This window comes from Echeneis naucrates, chromosome 18 (assembly GCF_900963305.1).
Source record: "Echeneis naucrates chromosome 18, fEcheNa1.1, whole genome shotgun sequence".
Classification (NCBI taxonomy): domain Eukaryota; kingdom Metazoa; phylum Chordata; class Actinopteri; order Carangiformes; family Echeneidae; genus Echeneis; species Echeneis naucrates.
The window spans coordinates 4,908,544-4,929,091 of NC_042528.1; the positions used below are offsets into that span (position 1 = coordinate 4,908,544).

The window sequence follows — 20,548 nt, forward strand, 5'->3', positions numbered from 1 at the left end:
TGGATCATTTCATGAAAAGAAAAAGAAACTTTTGAATTTCTTCCACCAGATACCGCAGTCACTGCATAAACACGTTCACCAATTTATCTCCACTGACAGAGAAATATATTTGTTAGTTGTATCAAAAGACGACATAAGGGCTATTAAAAACAACATCATCATCAGAAAAAAAAAAACATAATGTTATTTTGGCCACTAAATCCTTTGCAAAGGCTTTTTTATGTTGAGCTATACAGCACAAAAGGAATAATCCCAAAAGTAGTAAATAATTTGCTTTTCATTTTCTTTGGCAGATTTTCAAGGACACATTATTTCACTCTGACATAAAAACAAGAGAAGAAAGCGAAGAACTTCAGAGATTGATGCTGACATGAGAGAGGTTTATTAACACTGTTATCAGGTAAATGCAAAAACACTTGCCGTTGTTTAAATAAACACAGCAATCCTCTCTTATCCATCTAACTGCTCAGTGGGAAATATTTTATTACTTAATATATTTGTGTGGTAAGGAGCTGTGCAGCCTTGTTTCTCGTAATAATTTGGAGCGGGCAACCCCGAAAATATTTTCATTATGTTGTTTTCCTTGTGAAAATCAAGGTGACTCAGGTCGTTAATATATTTTCTGTGCAAGCGTTGAATGAAATGTGTTTCTTATGTTCTCTTTGTTGCTCGACAAGTAGTCCCTCAAGTAGTTACCCCTCAGAAACCCAGCTTTGGTTTCCAATGACTCATCTTCATGGGTGGATCCAGTATTTATTTCCTGATTTATTCATCTTTTGGGTATGAATAAGAATAAATCATCAATTTTTGTATGGAAGAATTTGCATAAAGAAAATTGAATTTAAACATTATGTCTGTGCATTTCCTTTTACTTACTGATTACTGGCTGATGTGGTTATAAAATCATATCAACCAGCAGTTTTTTTTTTTTTTTTTTTTGCATTATCATGAGCTGCAATGTTGCCGTCCTGTGAAAAACCGTAGATCTAGGAAATGCCTTCTTTTTATGTACTAAGAAAAACAATCGCTTTTTCATCTGACTGCTAATCCAGTGGTTTTAAAATGGTTTATTTTGTTCATAGCCCACATAGAAACGCTTAATCCCTTGTTTCATCTTGGGAAAAAAAAAAACTAATAAAAAAATAACCAAAACTGGAAATGCACGTTTCTCGTTGCTGTTGCTAAAAATTGAGGCTACTTGAAAACAGATAAACACTGCTTGCAAAATGCAAACAACAATAGGATACTATTGAAAGTGAAAGTACACAGCATACTGTATTTTAGCTGTGGTGGATTGATTTTAATAACTTTAATGTTCTCAAATTAAATATGGTGCAGCTTTCGACATATTAATCAGATTAGGTTTGGACATTGGAGGTGGCTCTTTTTGCTTGTTCTGAACATGTTAGCTATGATATCTGAGCTATGTATCAATAAAAGAACGAAATAAATGAATCTCCTTGTGGACACAGTGAAATTTGACGACTAAATATGCTGGACTGCAGTGTAGCGCTGATGCCTATCTTCATTTTCAGATGATTGAGCAGAGCAATGAGATTAGCTTTTTTTTTTCCTCTATTTAGCCACTGCCTTAAGAGAAATCCACTGAGAAAATTGCACTAAATGAGATAAAAGTTAATGTGCTTATCTTGTTTGAAAGCCTTTCATTTCAGAAAGTTCTTAGTGGGAAGCCTGATTTGTGCACTGTGGCAGGTTAATGATTATCCAACTGTATCTGTCATTTTCCACTCATTTTACTTTGGTTCTACTTATTTGTGCGGCAGACATCTTGACACGCAACATCACAAAAAGATCAATCTTCTCTCAAGCGCGCAGCTAAGCCCCTCCGGGAAGCCCTTCTGAGAGGTGGTGCACTCATTCTTCGAAGAGAGTATTTTTTTTTTTATTTTTTATGATTCATATTTATATTTATGTAGCACTTTCCAAAACAAATTTACAAAATGTTTTGCAGCCAAGAGAAATTAATATGGATCAATAACAATTAGCTGAAAGCAGTAAGAAGTGTCTTAGACATAGGGTTGAGACAAATAGAGAATAAATGGCTGACAAGGCAATTAAGGGTAAAATGAATAAAAGCCAAAGATTACAGCCTTCTCCTCGCAGCCATTCAAGAAACCCTTTGGCTGACGTTGAGAAAAGATTTTAAAATGATCACAACTCTTGCAGCCTGAGGCCAAAAAAAGCAAGAACAGACTGCATCACACTTACAATGAAAGCCTGACGCAGTATGAAGTGCTGCATGTTGGAAACGTGTCGTGATTTTAATTGAAAAGTATATTCATTTAATCCCTCTGTGCTACACAGGGCCCACCTTTCATGTGGTGGTGTCACTGTTGGAGAAAATAACAGTTAATCCCGTGTCACAGACTGTGATTCCTAAAGGAATCCTTTCAGTGCTCCAAAACCTACCACCACACCCTCCCACCTCCCCCCAACGACAAAACACAGTCCCTTCTGGCGCTAACAGCTCCCTGGCTGTGACAAATATGGTTTGAGAAAGCCGGGAATAAAAATGAGCACCGCTGCAGTTCTTTATCCCGCCTGAGGTGAGTAGATGGGGCGGCACATTGCACAATTTGATCCACGTCGAGCTGTAAATAGAATTAAAAGAGCCAATGATTCTCCCTCCCTCTGTTCACACATTACACTGGCGCAATCGATTGAAATGTTCCAAAATCTTTATTATCTGTCAAAGTGCGTTTGAACTTTTGAGGTTTCTATCCCGACCGGCAGCTTCCCCCCATTGACTGTAAATAACTCCTCTTTGCCAGCCTCAAGGAGACACTGCTGAAATCCATGCCAGTGGGCAGCAAGAACTGAGCAACCACAATGTCCCCAAACTGTATATTTTCAATGTTCTCTGCTGAAAGCAACATGTATTACATTGCTCTTTCTAAAATCAGTTTTACATTGCAGGCCTTCAAAGTGAAACCTGAACTCTATCACAATTGAAACAATTGACCATCCATACAAATGCACTATTGACCAGTGCTGACTCCATCTGAACAACTCTTATTATGTGGCATCTTTTCAATCTCCCCTGCTCGTCTCCAAGTGTAATTTTCATAATGAGAGACAAAGCCACCCAATTAGCGACCAAACAGAAATGTGTAATGGTGTGAGAAGCTGAGACGTCTTCAGGCGCCAGTCGTTTGCGTGCGTCCTCCGACATCATTAAGAAGTTACAAATGCACGTAGGAGAGTGTTACGGCTTTGTGGCTTTTTGGGAAATCACAAAGAGTGTGAGAAAATAGTAGGAATCAATTTTAAAAAGCCGGAAATCAAAGCAAGTTGAGTCACTGGTACTATCAGCCGTAAACATATACAGTCACTTTGTGCGGGAAGATTTTCGAAATTCCATTTATTTACAATAAAAGCTCCGCTGAAGATATCAAAGGAAAGGCGGGTTGTTGATGTACAGTAAACTGAGGCAATATGGGACAGAGCCAACGTAAATGTGTTCACCGAGAATGTATTCAAAACATGAGTTTAACGTTTTAACCTCTAATGGATATATCACAGCAAAAGTCAGTAACAGAAGAAAATAAAATTCCTTTCAAAGGAGCTGAGAGGATGAATAGATGAGGCTTTCTTTATATTTAAATGAAGCTTTTTTTTTTTTTTTTTTTTTACCTAACATGACTTTATTAAAGTGTTGAAGGATAAAAAGGGGCTGTTGAAAATGGAGGTTTTATTCTTACGTCTGGGCCGGCGACTACACACTTTTGTTACAGCACTGAGCTGGCTATCACTATGGGGAGTAACGGGGAAATAATCGTGCAGGATTCTTACTGAGCTCCTGTAGCTGTTTGAGTTGAAGGACTTCCTCCTCGCCCTCCTCTTCTTCACAGCTGAAGTGCAGGGCAGAGCCTTCGAGCATAAACCAGCCCATTCTCCAGTGGTACAGGTCATGCCCCTCTTTGTAGTGCAGTCTGCCAATCAGCTCGCTGTCTTTCCGCACCAGTCCCTCCACTTTAGACGGGACGAAGCACTGCGAGGCAGACACATGAGTCACACTGAGAAGAAGGCTGGAGAGTTAGCAACTTTCACAACAGGCAGCGTGGAAACTTTTCGCCGTGTCAAGTCCCCTCAAAACGACACAACAAAAACACAACAGGTGTTTTGCTTTCTTTCTTGATGGGATAAACCTTTGCATCGGTTCTGGCTGAATTATTTAGCGAGTGCATATGGCTGCTCAGCTCTGTCTGGGCATTGTTCTGCGATTCAAATGGAAAGATGGAGGTGGAGAAAGGCCGAGGGTACAGAAGGAGAGACATATGGGCTAATGCGGCAATGCCTCCCACTATCTATGACTGGGTTGCCTGGGATTAAAGAGATAAAAAAAAGGGAATTGTGGACATATTTATGTAGGGTGTTATTACAAGATCCTGTAAGCATGTGGGGGAAGAGATAGCAAGACCACTTGTCTTATAGAAAGAAGCACAGGCAGCAAGGGACTCACTGAGGACGCTGTGTGCAACTGTGTCTGTTGCAAACTAGCACAGGGAATGAAAAAGTACGAGCACATTCACAGAGTTTCTTCTTTGCAACTTTAAGTGACAAAGGAAAGTTATAAAAGGGGTTCGATGACAATAAGTGTGCGTGCGTGCATGCTATGCAAAACTTGCTACCTTTGTAAGCGCCTGGATCCAGTCGTGCTGCGTTTCCTGCCTTTCGGCTCCGACAACCAGCGCTCGCTCCGCCTGCAGGTACAGCTCCACGGTAAACACAGCCCTGCCCAAAGACGCACCACTGCTGTTAGAAATTTTGGAATGGAAAAGTAAAGAAATGCCCAAAAAGGACTGCACAACCAAAATGACAACACAGGTTACACAGGTCAGACTTGAAAATTAAAAAAAAAAAAAAAGCTTGTTCTGCTGGACTAATATAGATAAACTTTTAGAAATGTTCCACATAAAGTAGCGCTTATTTAACATTTATCATTAAAATCCATTCCACTTTTCAATTACATCTCAATTAGCTGAATTTCCACCTTGAGGATTCGCACATATCACGTCATCACATCTAGATCATTTAAGCTCAATTGAATCTTGTGGGGGTAAAGCATCCTGCTCAATGACGCCACAGTTGTGGTGCTGTTGATTCACTTTTCATTTTTTATCGTGTTTCTGCGGGAAATGAGCTGGCGAGCTTATGACTTTTTTTTTTTTTTTTTTTTTTCAGTGCGCTAGCACATTTGCTAAACATGCCCAAGTGTCCCAGTAGATCATGACAGAGTCTGCAGGCTGAGAAGTAGCTCAGCCTAAATATACTGCAGCTGCATTAATATCAGTGATTACATGTTTTTTTTTCCTTTAAAACATTCAATTGATTTCTCTATAAACCAAATAGTGAAGATTTGTTGGTCTTGTTTACGTACTGAATACAGTTTTTTTTTCCCCTTTATGCTCAAATTTAATGTGAATAAAAACAGGTGGATGGTGGGTTCATGGTGTCGCACTTGGTTCTTCACATTGAAAGTGCAACAAATGGCTCTGTACGACAACAACGAAAAAACAGCTGAGAGAAAGACTCAACTCGACTCTTTTCTCACCTCCGCTTAGCAGGACAACAGTGTAAAGTGGGTGCATGTGTCGGCTCGTCACAAAGTTGCTTAAGCTCTCATTAATTACCATTAGAGTCACCCTGCTCCTTTGTTTATATATATATATATATATATATATATATATATATATATTAGAATAATAAAATCCATCAATTTCAATTGAAATTCTGAGTTGGCTTCATTTATCTTCATTTTTATGTGGAGCTCCCACAGGTAAGATGAGTACATTTTTTATTTTCTGCACTAAAATAATAATTCTTAATTAAAAAAAAAACAAAAAAAAAACAATCCATCTAGACTTTCGGATTTCAGTGCATCTGTACTTTGTTGAGAACTTTTTTTCTTGATTTGTTTTGGGTGCAATTATTTCACTTTAGTTTAATGTAACCAGTGAAACATTTTGAATAATATTCATTAAGATTCTTTTTTGTTGAAATGCAACAGTTTTCTTAATAAATGCTAACTAGAACATAGAAGCTTTTGTTTTCTTCTCTGGAATAATTAATAAAAGAACGTCTTCTGATGTATCAGCAAAGAGAATCTCTCTGCTTACCGATGCGCAGTAGCTTTATAATGCATGTGGTTCAGATATTCAGACATCGCCTTAAAACTGTACTGCGAATGCAAATTTCAACAATGTGTATCAGTCAGTGAGGGACAATCTCCCTGCAGGATTTCCGTTTGAACAGAAAAACTTATGTGTGCACAGCATGAGGTTATGTACACACCAAATGCATAATCCTTCAAAAAGAAAAGGATCGCGCATTCACTCCCACGCCCGCTCATCTACACACAGACACACACTTGCAGGCAAAGCCCTTGCTGTCGGAAGCAAAAAGGCAGCTATTAATCTTTGTTGTTCTTTCTCCTCCTGTCGTCTCTGCCTCCACCCTCTGTCTGTGTCTCTCGCTCTCTCTCTAAGTGAAGGTACAGAGGTCAGAGTATCACTATCTTAATGGTCTGAACACAGTGCCAAGCTGTAGCTCCTTTTCCATTGGTGCGCTGCACCGTGGCTCTAAATGCTACGGCAATGGGTGTTTAAGGTGGCGTGTCACGGTGGGGGGTCACGGCGGCACTGAGTCGCTCTCAACTCATGTGTGTCAGGGGAACAGGCGATACATGGGTGTTTGTGTGACCTCACGTGACCCCCCCCCCCCCCCCACTTCCACAGCGGCAGGCAGGTGTGCAGGCGCTTGTTAGAAGGGTCCCAGAGGGAGTGAGCGGGCGGGGGGAGGGAGTCACTGAGGGATATTGCAATGTGCCACACACTGGTTTGTTGAATTTAATGTCAAGTTAACATTATAAATCCCTAAACTGGAGAACTTTTTCTGAACTTATATAACAGAATCAGAAACATAATCTATTTTTAATAGTCATCCTGTCCAAGCTACAGAAATATGATAGAAAAACTGCCTGAACAATATGGCTTACCATTATTTAATATTAATTCTTATATTATATTGTCATTACTTTAGCGATACCTGCACCTAATGCACCAAATACTGCAATTCATCAAATACACATTTGTGATTTAATCAAAACTTATCCTGGGTGAGAAAATTAGTTTCCTTGCTCCTTAGGAGAATGAACTGATTGAAACTCAATTTTGAAAGATCATTATAGTTGTGTAATGTCGGGCACAGTAATTATGTGAATACTTTCTTACTGTGTTTCTGTTATGTGCGAAAAGCCGTCATTCTATTTGTCCAACATTGTGCTGCTCGGCATTTATGTTATATTATTGGCGTTACTTGGGAGGAGAAAAAAATAAATAAGCAGTCTTTGTCACTTGCAACTAAACAAATACAGTCTTTCCTATATACTTGCTGTAATTCACACCTCCAGTGTTGATTTGATACTGGCCGAAAGAAAGGCAACAGCTTCATCCTAATTATTATGATTCAAGTACACACGCTTGCATGCTTATTTTGGTGTGCTAGAAGAGTTGACTTCACAAGATTCGCATGCATTTTCAACATCCACAAAGGTGTCCACAGTGTATATATATATATATATATATATATGCAGGAGCATATAAAACCCACCTCAGTGGCAAAGTTGGAACCTTTACGTCTTTCTGTATGTCTGAGAGAAGAAAATGGTAAGAAAGTGAGTGGCAGAGTGTGAAATGGTGTAAAAAGGAGCCAAATCGTCTGAAAAGAAAAACAGTAAGAGAGAAAAAAAGGTTTGTTTCCAGGGTTTTTTAGTTGAAGTTGAAGGTCAGAATTGACTGAGAAATATTCTTGTCAAAACAGGAAAATGAGGGAAAAAAAAAAAAAAAAAAGTCTCTGAAAAACTCAACTTATCATCCGCCAGCATACCGGCTTCGTTTCGCATTAATTCCTTAGGAGAGGGTTTGTAATATTCATACAACTTTAGCAAACGTATGTGGCCGTGATATAATTCACGGTGTCCTCTGCCACTGTGAAATTACCCAAATGCTGTGTTTAATGGAAACGACACCTACGGCCTCCTGTAGAGCGTCGATAGGTTGCTGGTGGGAGTGTGCCATCTGCATATGTTAATATTCATGAGTGGCAAAAAACAGTCAAAAGGTGAGCCGTCCCCATTCTTTTTGGCACGCAGGCATGCTGGGAACGTCGCGAGTTGCGGGAGCAAGCGGGAGGGCAGGAGGGAGGAGTGTAATCCAGAGAAATGCACATGTGTTGTGTTGGCGACGGAAGAATAATAGCCATTCTGGAGATGCTGTGACCTTTGACTGGGATGCATGCTCCAAGCAGAAAATGACGCATGCTACTGTTGGTTTGTAGAGATACAAGCACACACAATACTATCATTGTAACCTGTCGTGGCTGTGTGTACGTGTCCACTCCGTCAGAAAGGTCAGAAGTGCATCTGGCCAGATATTTTCCCTATAGCTGAATAAATAACAGTTACAAATAAAAGCATTGTATCCTCTTTACAACATCTGCTACTATCATTAAGGACCTGGCTTCTGCTTTAATCATAAGCCATTATCAGACTCCTTGCTGTGGGACTGGAGCTCACACAGAAGAACACGTGCACACACACACACACACACACACACACACAAATCATATCCAGTGAGGGTGGGAAGATGGTGAACAAGGAAGGCATGAAGCGTCTGCTTCCTCTTTGCGCTTGCAGGAGAAGTAAAGAAAAGTTGGTCATCCAAACAACTTTTTAACTGAATCATTAGAGGAGAGAGGAGTGAGTGGAGCAAGCATGCAGTAGGTGGAAAGGTAAGAGTTAAGGCGGCGGGCAGTTAAGGAAGAAATGTTTGCCTGCATCCCCGCCTAAGTAAACAGGAAATATAGCTCTCATAAAGCCTTGATAGGTTCTGTTAAAGTGAATAATGCTTAAGTTAAGACTATGCTAATGAGACAAATGACAAGGAAGCCAAACAATGCAGAAGTGTGTATAGTACACTGTAATCTAGTGAAATAAAGTAAAATAAATCATTCAACAAAAAATAAAAAATAAAAAACAGTTTGTGTGTGAGACATGTGTGTCCTTAAAACACGTTGAGTGCTCACATAGAAATTATGATTTAGGAGAACAGATGCAAATTAAGCATTTCAAATGTGTGTGTGTGTGTGAGAATGAGAGCAAGTTTAGCAGATATGAGTGCCCTATAACCTGTCTGAACAGCTGTAAAGTTTGATTTATGTGTAAATTACAACTTCATTCTGTGTATTTAGATTAATATTGAATGTTAGATGTAAGTATTCATGCTCTAAGAGCCACACTAAATTGATTTGGGTAATTTCACAAATTTAGTTTTGCTATTGTCACTTGTTTGATATTTCAAAAATTAGGGGAAGAAATGTGACAACAGAAATTGCAGTATGGATGCTTATACAGTGTGTCTGTTCTTACCCAACTCCAGTCATTGTCTCCGTGTTGCTGATGGCCAGGCTAACCACTGCGGAGACGTCCACCCTGCCGATGGCCGACGCGCTTCGCTCGCTCTCATAGTAACTCAGGAAGCCGCCCTCCAAGGTGCACCAACGCCGTGCCATGTCTGGAAAAAAAAAAAACAAAAAAACAAAAAGAAAACAAAACACATCAGTGAAGTATTAGAACTATAAGATGCAATAACTTTTAGAATTTACTTTAAAATTTTGCATATTATATTTCATATACCCATCCATCGACCTCAGTCATTCAAGAATGTTTTCTTCTTGCTACAGTCATTACTCACAATTAGAGTTAACCAATAGGTGACTTCTGCTACCTTTGGACGGCGCCTTGGCTGCTATTCCATCAACACTGTCATTAGATGAATTTAGCTTAAAGCTGTGCCCAAATACGGCCTCTAATGGCCATCATGTACTCTTGCTCCTGTCTGTGGCGCGCAGCGAACTACTGAGCTGTTGACATGCAGAAAGCATGGTCGCCTCACAGCAGGAAGCTATTTCTGTGTGAAGTTTGGGTCTTCTCACTGGACTTCGGACACTCTCGACTGAGTGTGAATGCGAAAAAACATGACACAGCTGCACTTTAAATGCTATGTGGTTTGGTTTAGATACTAAGATAGACGTGCTCTGTCAGATTTGTACACTTAACAAACTTAACAAATAGACTACTGTTTGTGGAGTAGGAAAAGGAAATTCATTAGAGCCTGCAATGTTAGAGATTGGTCTGTGAACAATTAGCACCTCGCCAACACCATTAGCAGAGCTAATGAGTCTTTACAGGCTACAGCAGCAGTACTAAGACATTGTTTACAATTCCTGGGATTAAACAAAACATACAAAGCTGACTTAAAAATAAAATTTTCCTGTAATCGAACTCCCCCTCCCCCCCCCAAAAAAATAAAAAAAACAACAAAAAAAACAAACAATCAGATGACCATACCTCATCAATCTGTCTATTAGGGATCAACCGAGCCAAAACAAACTGTGTGTGAAGGAACACACAGAATTAAAAGAGTTTAGAGACTCAGAGTACTGAGCAGATTTCAATCAACAAACATGATCTCAGTGGAAAAGCTGGAAAACACACAACATTGTCTTTCATGACTGTCTGACTGTGCAATTTACATAGCCAATGAGCATGAAGTTCATGAAAACATACCTAATTTTGGATTTTCAAAGTCACCGTGCCATCTGCTTTTTTGTTCCGCAACAAACACACACACGCACGCACACATACACAAACACACACGAGTGCACAAACAGCACCCCCACCCCCTGTCGCTTGCGACTCCAAAGTTTCCACTGTATTCATCTCATGAATATGCTAATTGTGCATTCCTCTGCCAACTGTGTGATGTTTCTGAAGGAACAGATATAGTTCCAACAAAAAAAGGACGTGTCTACAACTGGCTGTTAAAAGAAAAAAAAAAAAGATGTGATAAGCATAGAAAAGGAGCACGTCAGTTTCACTCTAGTCACCCCTGAGCTGCCTCTCTGTATGGCTCTTTCTGACTTTTTTGTTTTTGTCTTTCCTGTCCATAAAGTGAGAAAAAGAAAAACAAACAAACAAACAAACAAAAAAAAAAAAAAAAATGGACACGATTCTGCGAGCAGCTTCAAAACTCCAAAATGACTAATATTTAGTTGCTTACTTTGGCATTTAAAAAAAAAAAAAAAACATTCTTTTGACCCCGATTCTCTTCAAGAGAAGAATTATTCTGGCAGCTGGAGAACCATCATCTTTATCTGAAATGAATTGTGCATGTAGCAGGTTTGTGTGCGCGCGCGTGTGTGTGTGTGTGTGTGTGTGTGTGTGTGTGTGTGTGTGCAGGACAGAGAGAGAGAGAGAGAGAGATTGACTCTGGTATTTAAAGCAATTACCAATCCAATCTATCTGACAAGACACTATGTTGTCTAGGTGACAGAGACAACATCGTAATGCACTTGTCCATCATTTCTGGCTGGAGGAGAGTTAAGTTCTTGTTTTATGCCATATCTTCCAGTAATTTTACCTTCCCTCCCATTGTCTGACCTCCAGCAGGGTAATAACTGAATAGTGTCATTTGCACTGACATCTGAAACCGTCAAAACAATCATCTTCTTAAGAGGCGCACTTAATTTTCTACTCGCCATCAACTGCTATCAGCCGTAATGTCACTGAACATTCAGACATTTTGCTTCGCAGTGGTTCCTGCGGTTGCAGAGGTTATTGGGGAATTTGGCTTATGCATAAACTGACGCAATGACAAGCGCAAACGGTGGATCCCATCCAGGGCCTACAATATAAACAGAACAACGAGGCGAAAGGAAGAATGGCAGGAGGAGGAAACATAACGTGTCACACCCACTGATGTTGTTCGAAGGCTTTGCTCCACAGACTGCAAAGTTGATGGTCAAATTATTGTGTGGATTGTGGGTGCATTCGTGGTCCCCAGAGGATAAAGTCGATTTGCTGGTGTTGATTCCTTCACTTCTACTCTTGGCACGACAAGCTGGCATTTTTGGTATCCGAGGGAAATGTCCCAACAATTGCTCGATGTGCTGCTTTTCATGGCGCCCAGAGAATTAATCATAATGACCGACTTTAAGCAATGTTGTGCCAGAGGAGAATGAAATTTGTTTCGCATCATGTCCCCTGGAGGATGATTTGTTTTTTTTATGCCTTTAGTTGATCCCCTGACTTTTCCTCTTATCTCACAGGCATTTATGAGTCAGTGTAATGTATTGACGAGCGTTGAAAAGGTTGCTAATGACTTCAGCACAGACAGTCGTGAGGTTTGTGAACTTTCTTGATTCGCGGATTTTTCATCCTCTGGCACAATCATCAGGGAAATCTTTCCAATTGTCTATTTTTCGAACAACCGCGATTTCTATTACAAAGATCTTTTGAACCTCACACAACATTCTGTGAAGTTGCAATTATTTTTTCATTTTTCAAGTACAAAACGCTCTTCAATGCCAGTTTCTACAAATAAAGGATTCACAGAGTCTCTTCATTTATGTGATAACAAAATAAATATCTTTAAACTTCTTCAGCTTTTTAAAGCAAAAAAAGATGATCACCATGAGAATTCTCCCCCTCCCAAAAAAAAAAATCAGATTTGTTGCTAAAAACATAACGGAAAGGTGTTGCGGGATGTAGACCTCAGAAATATCAGATATAGTAATCTCATTTTGACTTTGGAATATTTGCCATCAGGATCTGCTTTCCTTGACCGAATGCCATCTCACAAAATCTTTAAAAATCTGCACTGTAGAAAAGGCAAATAAGCTGTTGTTTTTTTTTTTTTTATTAATTTTGCTCCCACTTCCAAGGACAAAGACACAAAAAATCCCTCTGTGTATCCAGAAAGCAAATTGCTGTGGGATCCTGGGTCCAGACAGCATGGACACATGAATTGGGCTCACTCCACAGCCAACCAGTTTCTATAAAATTACCCTAATAATGGCCAGCTCACCCAGAGGTACAGATGCCCACAGAAGGCTTTAGCATGCCAAGGAAAAGTCAGGTTGAGGAAGGAGAGGGGCTTTAACAGAAGCCAAAAAGTAAGCAAATGTTTGACAAATGTAATTTCAGATACAGATTGAGGAAGTTTAAAGAGGAGAAGAAGGTACGAGATGTTTTTATGGAGGCGAATGAGGAAAAGAATCTTGAAGCAGGCAAAAGGTTGCACTAGATATTACCACTGCCAGGGCACGGCCGCCACTGACCACACGACTACAGTGGGAATGTGGAATGGCTACAATGAGTTTGATCTTGATGCAGGTAAACATGTCCCAGGTATGCTGGAATCTGTGGCACAAGTTGCTTCCCACCGCTGCAGCAAAAGCCTTTGGAACTCATTAAGATACTCCACTGAAGAACTGGCTCCTTCGAAAACCTGCACATCACTGAGCACTCAGCAACCCCCCCCCCCCCACCGCCATCCGCCACCTCCTTCCCTCTTTCTTTGTGGTTAAATATTTCCTTATTGGGTGGAACACCACTTGCTTTGACACGAGCACCAACACAACAGAGGGAACAATAGCTGCTTGATTGTAAATCAAGCAGCTGCGTCCATTGCCAGCTGTTCTCCACACACCGACGGCCCCCGTGGCCCAGCCGTTCACCACAGGAGTCCACAACCAGCCGCCAGAGACAATGCCAGCGGAAGCCAACTGTGGCGCATGCTTACACCAGTTAAATTGAGCCAATTAGCTTATATGCCAAGAATGCTCCCAGTTTAGCGTTATCCGGAGGAAAAGTGGCCTCCAAATGTACAATGTGGAATCTGTTTCTCCCTTTGTCTGCTTTTTTGTAAATCCTTCATTCTGTCATTTCTGCAGTTTGTTAAATACGCTCCAGCTACCCAAGGTGAGCAGGTTTATTAGACTAATCGAGTCATCAGTGAGGCAATTCAACTTAGTCTTATTTTTCATGAAATGGAAGGACAAAGTTATGGAAACATATTTACTCAAAAAGTTTCAACTCTGCAAACTGCACTCTTTCCAGATTTACCTTCTGTCCTCCCTAAACTCTTTATCGACATGGCACAGACACCCATTTCAGTATGCATCGAAACAGCAGGCTGTGCCCCTTTCCACTGAATCGCCTGCTTCCTTCACTCGCTCTCCCACCTCTCCCCCCTTTTCTGCCAATCTTCCGCCTATCTTGCCATCAGACTAAAATATCTGTGATGAAGACATCTGCTGGACAGCTTGTCAGGGGGGCTGGAAATGGAAATCGAGAAACTGAAGGGATCTGAACGATCTGTCTGTGCCAGAATTACAGCCCACTTCATTATAGGGGGAAATGGACAGATACGGTGTAAGATACAGAAAAATGCCACGTATTTTTGGCATTAGTAACATATATATACTGATGCGCTTCAACAAGCAGCGGCACAGTATTATGAACAAAGACATTCTGGAAAGCATATTAGATTAAGACAAACTGATTAAATAGGCTTTGGGTACTTCTCATAAGAAATAAGACAAAACTGTATAAATGTCACTACTTAGAAATTTCAATCATTTACCATTCTTTGAGAACTAATTCTCACTATAAACCATAAAGAAGATTTGGTTTATTAACAAAATTTGACTCCCGCTTTGTAGCTGCAAAGTAATTGAATTGCTCATGTGGGCCCAGATTTGTGTCCTCAATAAAACTGTTAACATAATTCTGCTTCTCTCTCTCCTCCCCTTCCTCACTACCCCCCCCCCCCCCCCCCCCCCCCCGTCTCTCTTCTCTCTACCCAGCAGTTGTGAGTTACTGTTGTGGGCAAAAAAAATAAATAACGCTGACGAGGAAACGACAAAACTAATCAGAAATTAGAGGTGCCATTTCCCTGCTGCCACTCACCATTCCAGACGGGAGCTGCCGCCTGCCTCTCTTTACCTCCCGCGTCCCTCCAAAGCCCAACCCTCGCACAAACAACACGGAAACTTACAAAACAAGTGCACACTCCTTAATGTGAATGTAGCATGAGTCACTAGCATGCCCATTTAGCGGGACTGGGAGCTTCATTAACGCTGGAATCAATTGTGTAAACGGAATATAGAGCAGAGCTGAACAGAACAGCAAATAGAGGGAAGAATAAACCGGTTCAACCTTGATTTAAGCACAAATAAAACAGCAGGGAATGTTGCCTCCCTAAACCTACTGTAATCTATACTCCTGGGAGCATCTGGTGCAAGCATAGCGTTGCTAAAAGCTAAATGCAGGTGGACCAACATGGCAAAACTGATTGCCAAACTAATTTATGTCATTTTCTGATTTTGGTTCCCAACAGTGGTAGCCCCCACCTCCACCGCCACCAACACTGAAGTTTAAGATGCTGTGTGATGCTGTTAAGAAGAGTGCTTTTATTAAGCCCTGAGCACAGCCCATGAATTATTAAGAACGTGGGTGTATCTATAGACCATCAAACCATTAGCCTGGGAGCAAAAGGCATCCTGGAGTACATTCAAAAATACCTCATCCCTCCATACTCTCAAAGTCCAGACAGCGGTTCTTCGTGATTGAAGAAGTTGGAACACATTGAGTTTTATACCCAACCCCTCTGAATTTTTCAACAGCTGCAGCTGCAGTTAAAGGCCCATTAAAGCACAAAAGCCAAAGTTGTACACCCGCCTCTCCATAATAGATGAAATAACAAGGTATTTATCGGGCGAAATATTACGAGCACTCATCTTCGGGGGAGACTAGTTGGGAGTGGCGTGGTGTCTGTAAGTGGTACAAAATGTACATCGGTGACTAAAATGGACCCTGACAAAATGGACACCTGTGGCGTTACTCCGTTTCCAAAGGGAACTCGCTGTACTGTAGGAGGAACGGTGCAGTAAATCACAACATCAAATCAAGTGATGTTTATAAGAATAGCTGCAGTGGCAGTTTTTTCTGCAATGCGAGGAATGCTATAATTTAAAACCACTTACTCTCATAGAGAGTTTCAGTATCTTATTGTTGAGCTTATTGTTTAGGCTCGCTATCAAGCTCATCAACGGCAGCTGTTGCCAAAAAAAAAAAAAAGAAGAAGAAAAAAACTACCTTTGTCACAACAAAGTTAAAAATTTAAATCATAATACATTCGTGTTGTGTTTACATCTTATTTTTACCGCCCCAGGCTGTCCAAAACAAACTGAATGCAGCTCTAAAAACAGCTCAGAAGGGATAAGATGCACAAAGCAGCTGACAGATTTTGAGACCAGAAAGGTGACCAGTAAAACTTAAGAAGTGTTTAGAAGATGCAGTTCACGTACACCAACTTCCACGTTCACAGCCACATTAAGTGTTTTAGATAAATGGCTTATTTTAAATACGATTGATCGTGTGACCATTTGACTCACTAGACCTCACTGCAGCGAGGTCAGCACATTCCCAGACCTCAGCAATTACTTTGCAGAGGAGGAAAATAGACAAAAGGAAGATTTATTATGAGCCAAAATTATGAAATTAAGACCCAAGTTGAAAGATATTGGAATTATCCTTTAACAAATGAAATGAAAATTGATTCCACTTGTGCAGATAATGAGAATTTCAACACAAGTTTGTAGAAATGTGCTGCTAACCCCTTTAAGGGGCAATTTCCCAGACCTCAGTGCTGTTCATTAACAAGGATGTACAGCCACCATTGAGAACAGAGCATGTGTGCGCTGATGGAAATGGAGATGGATGTCTGGCCCAAGATTCAGCTCATTCAGTTGGCAGGTAGCTACAAGCTGTCACCCCCAAACGTACACTGTCTTCCCCCCTCCCATTCCTCCTCCACATCCCCCCATCCTGCAGCCCACTCCTCCACCTTCCCAATAACCCCGTTCCCCAGGGGAAGCATCCAAAGCCGGCTCCATTTCCTAATTACCCTTGGGCCCATGAAACGCTCCAGCTGTTTGGAGAAGTGGGACCGTTGCAGAGCAGGAGGTGCAGCAAGCAGCAGCAGCTGAGGAGTACAAGTGCGAAATGGAGACTGATTAAAAAGTTTTAAAGTTCCTTGGAAGACAAAAGAGGGAGAATTCAGAAGTTTTGGGTGGCCGTTTTCTCTCAGGTAGATTGAGAAAGGACCTGTACCAAAATTTTTTGATCAATTTTTAGCTTTTTAACCAGGGCCCAATTCACCCAGTTCCTCTGGAGTGCATCAGCTGCTGGGTCATCTATGAGCATACTTCTATCTGACAAGTATTCCCAACGGATCGATGCAGAATGAATTTGAAAGACAGACTCATTGATCGTTTTGACTCGACTGTTTGGTGGGCAGATTAAATGATTGGCAGTCTGAAAACTGACAAACCGACACTGATTGATCGATCAGCATTTAACTGGAGTAGACCTCTGACAAACATGCAGTTTAAATGCTTACAAATGGATTGATGGATTGATTGGCCTTGCCGGTGGGTTTGCAAAACCACATTTAAAACTCACCATCTCGTCTGCGGCGCTCCAACGTCGACTTGGCAGGGCCACAGGAGATGTACAGGAAGCCATCCATGAAGGGGGAAGCATCAGACAGGGAGGGATTCTCTGACCACTGTTCGAGTGGGGGGAAATCTACAAAGGGGGACAAAGACACATTAGATGACCACGGGAATGGTTTGTAGGGGTGGAGGTGGTGCACCATCCTCATCCTTCACTCCTGTATAACCGTTTCAGCTTTACTTTTCACCTGACATTACTTTTTAATTGTCCTTGACCCTCAGTGAATCCTGGGATACCTCTCCCAAAAACAACCATTTGATGATATAGACAATTAGGCCATTGAAAGATTGAAGTATTTATTATGAGTTGAGAAATTAATTTAACACTGTTATGTAGTTTCAAAACAGCATTATAGACAGGTAGATTACCATTGGGGCCGTTTAAAGCTATTTTACAGTATCAGAATATACACCAATTTAGGTGACACTTTATTAGGAATACCTTGCTAAAGCTAATGCAGCCTCATAGCACCGACCCTCAAGAACAGTACAATTACTTCTTCGTGAAACCCATTTTTTCTCAATGAGGGCACACTAAATGGCAGAAACACCTCTCTGTATAACACTATGGTGTTACACAGGACAGCACCACATGCTTCAACCCAAAATGATCACACATTTGAATCGAGTGCTTCAAGTTTAAAAGCTTAAATTCCACTGGACACAGTGCCTGTATTATGCCTGTTTTACACTGCAGTGGCTGCATGTGCAGCGTTATCCAGATGTTATCAGTCCAGCTTCCATCACGCAGTAATCAACGCTGCTGTCCTTGGAATGTGGGAATGTTCTCAGATTAAGATAGCACTAATCCCAGATGTGATTCCTGTGTATTTTTGTCTCCCCGCCCATATTAATGTGAGATCTCTAACTACTACTAGATGGAAAAACATGGATTCATGACCCACTGTTGGTGTGCGGCTATGGAAGTGGTCCCAAAGCGAAGCGCTGTTATTCAGCCTGTGCTCTGACCTCCACGTGAAGTGCATTTCCCTGTGGGCATCAATCCAAAAGCGCGGTATGGTCAACTTTTGTCCACAAGGAGCATAAAACATGATTATAGAAGAAGTACTTTGTTTAGTTTTGACTTTGCCACATGGTTGTTCCTCTGGAAAGTCAAAGATAAGGTGCTTTGAAAATGTTTCGTTGCACCAAGTGACCTTCATCTACCCAATCTGTTAAAAATTAGCTAAACCCTTGATCGTCTCTTCATCATTGTCCATTTAAATTAGAACCCCCCCCCCCTTTCCAGAATTCCTTCTACTCATCCTTTCTTGTTAGCTTTTAGAGATTCCTACATTCAACCTTATCGTTCTCAAATTCAATTAGCCTCAATTCTGGAGTTAAATTTTCTGCCAGAGCCTCAGCAATATCTTTGAGATGTTATCTTGGCTACCTACCTCTGGCTCTCTCATCAAGCAAGGTAAAATAACTTTAATTGAAACCACTTTTAATTGAAGTGACACTTCCACCCTTTACTGACACCAGCGATGCCTCACCTTACGGCCACATAATCAGTCCACAGAGCGGAAAACAATCAGTTAATTTTACAAGACAGCTTACTTTGAATATCTGCATGTTCTTTGCATAGATTCATTATGTTCAACTAATGAATTGTGCTTATATGCACATTAATAATCTTTGATTCCAGTGAAAATCATTAATGGGTTAATGAATTATTCTTAAGAAATTAAACTAATTGGATGTACTACATCACATGCGAGCACCTAAATGAGATGCTTCTGAAGCCTTGTGTTACAAAATGATAACATGAAAGTAAAGCCCATTGGTGCCCATTTTAAAGCATCTAAGAACTGTAGGAATGTGAATAATTACAAGAAGACACATTAAACAAACAATGGCAAATATGACCACATATATTTATATATATTATGATCTAATATGTTTCTCAGCTGGAAGAGATTTCGTCATATAGGTATTCATCCCTTGCACCGAGTTGACCGACTACATATGTTCAACACATGTTTTTAAATATGTTGCAAATTGTTTATGATCTTTCAAACGGCATCTTCCCAAATTTAAAAAAAGGTATGGCTGGAGTATTATCAAGTTAGATTGGTTCATCACAGCTGGTGTGATGCTGCTCACAAAGGATTTAACTGCAAAACAACCAAAAATTTGCACTGTAAACTGTAAAAGGCCGTATTTGATATGATGTTTTATAGGAATACATTAAATAATATTTGTAAATGTTGGCATTTTGGGGGCGTTAGCGACTGCATTGTCATCGTTTTGCATTGCTTTTAATGGCTTCTTTCTTTTTGTACATTTTGATGTCAAAGAAACGCGACATGAAAATGAAACTCCAACATGGGAATTCTAAATTAAAACTGTGAAAAGACTGCACCAAGAAACAAGCTAACAACATCCCTGTTCGTTAGAAGTTTAACTAGTCTCATGTAGCTGTAAAATAAACAACATAATAACCATGTTTGGCATGATACAGGCATTTTTATACACTGTAGCTGTTTCTAACAAATCAAATACATTTTTGATGTGCTGCCAAGGCTGTGGAGCCAATCAGGAGCAAGGTGACATAAAGGCTGGATGATGTTAGACAGCAACATCTGTAATCTAGCTTTGAATCTAACATGGAGAATGTGCCTGCCAATAGCTGCATCATAAATACAAGGAATCTGACATAGAATTTAATCAGCAAACTGCAGGCCTGACACACACACACACACACACACACAAACACTCACACACAATAGTCCAACCACTCAGGTTGGGAGAATGTAAATAAGCCAGTGGCTTGATGCTGTATCAGTTGTAACAAGACTCTCTCTGTGAGCCTTGTTACAACAGTCCCTCTGGGCCCCTAAAGCTGGACTCTGTTAAGATGGGACTGTGATGTCTGTGGGGGCGGCAGTTGAGAAGTCTGGCCTGTGCTGATTGGCTCGGTCCCCAGCGAAAGGAGGTGACATGACAGAGTGCTCAATTAGCCATCTGGTCGCCCACAGCAACGGTCACAAAGTGGCGCCCGACAAGCAGTGGACAGTGGGGTAATAAGAGGTGCTCGCACACGCACAAACGCATCTGCAAAGGAGGGCATATAGGACATGAATATGCAAGGCAAGCAAACATC

At 40.8% G+C, this 20,548-nt stretch overlaps 1 protein-coding gene across 2 annotated transcripts in view; it reads right to left on the reverse strand.

Annotated features, from left to right (window-relative positions):
- The window catches only part of arap2 (ArfGAP with RhoGAP domain, ankyrin repeat and PH domain 2), a 99,272-nt gene that overhangs the window by 21,742 nt on the left and 56,982 nt on the right, over window positions 1-20,548 (reverse strand). For both annotated transcript variants that reach the window (XM_029526211.1, XM_029526212.1), the window contains exons 15-18: window positions 17,390-17,515; window positions 9,449-9,593; window positions 4,653-4,755; window positions 3,814-4,012 (exon numbers count right to left, since the gene is read on the reverse strand). In XM_029526211.1, the coding sequence (XP_029382071.1) occupies window positions 3,814-4,012; window positions 4,653-4,755; window positions 9,449-9,593; window positions 17,390-17,515 (573 nt within the window). The remainder of the gene's footprint in view (window positions 1-3,813; window positions 4,013-4,652; window positions 4,756-9,448; window positions 9,594-17,389; window positions 17,516-20,548) is intronic.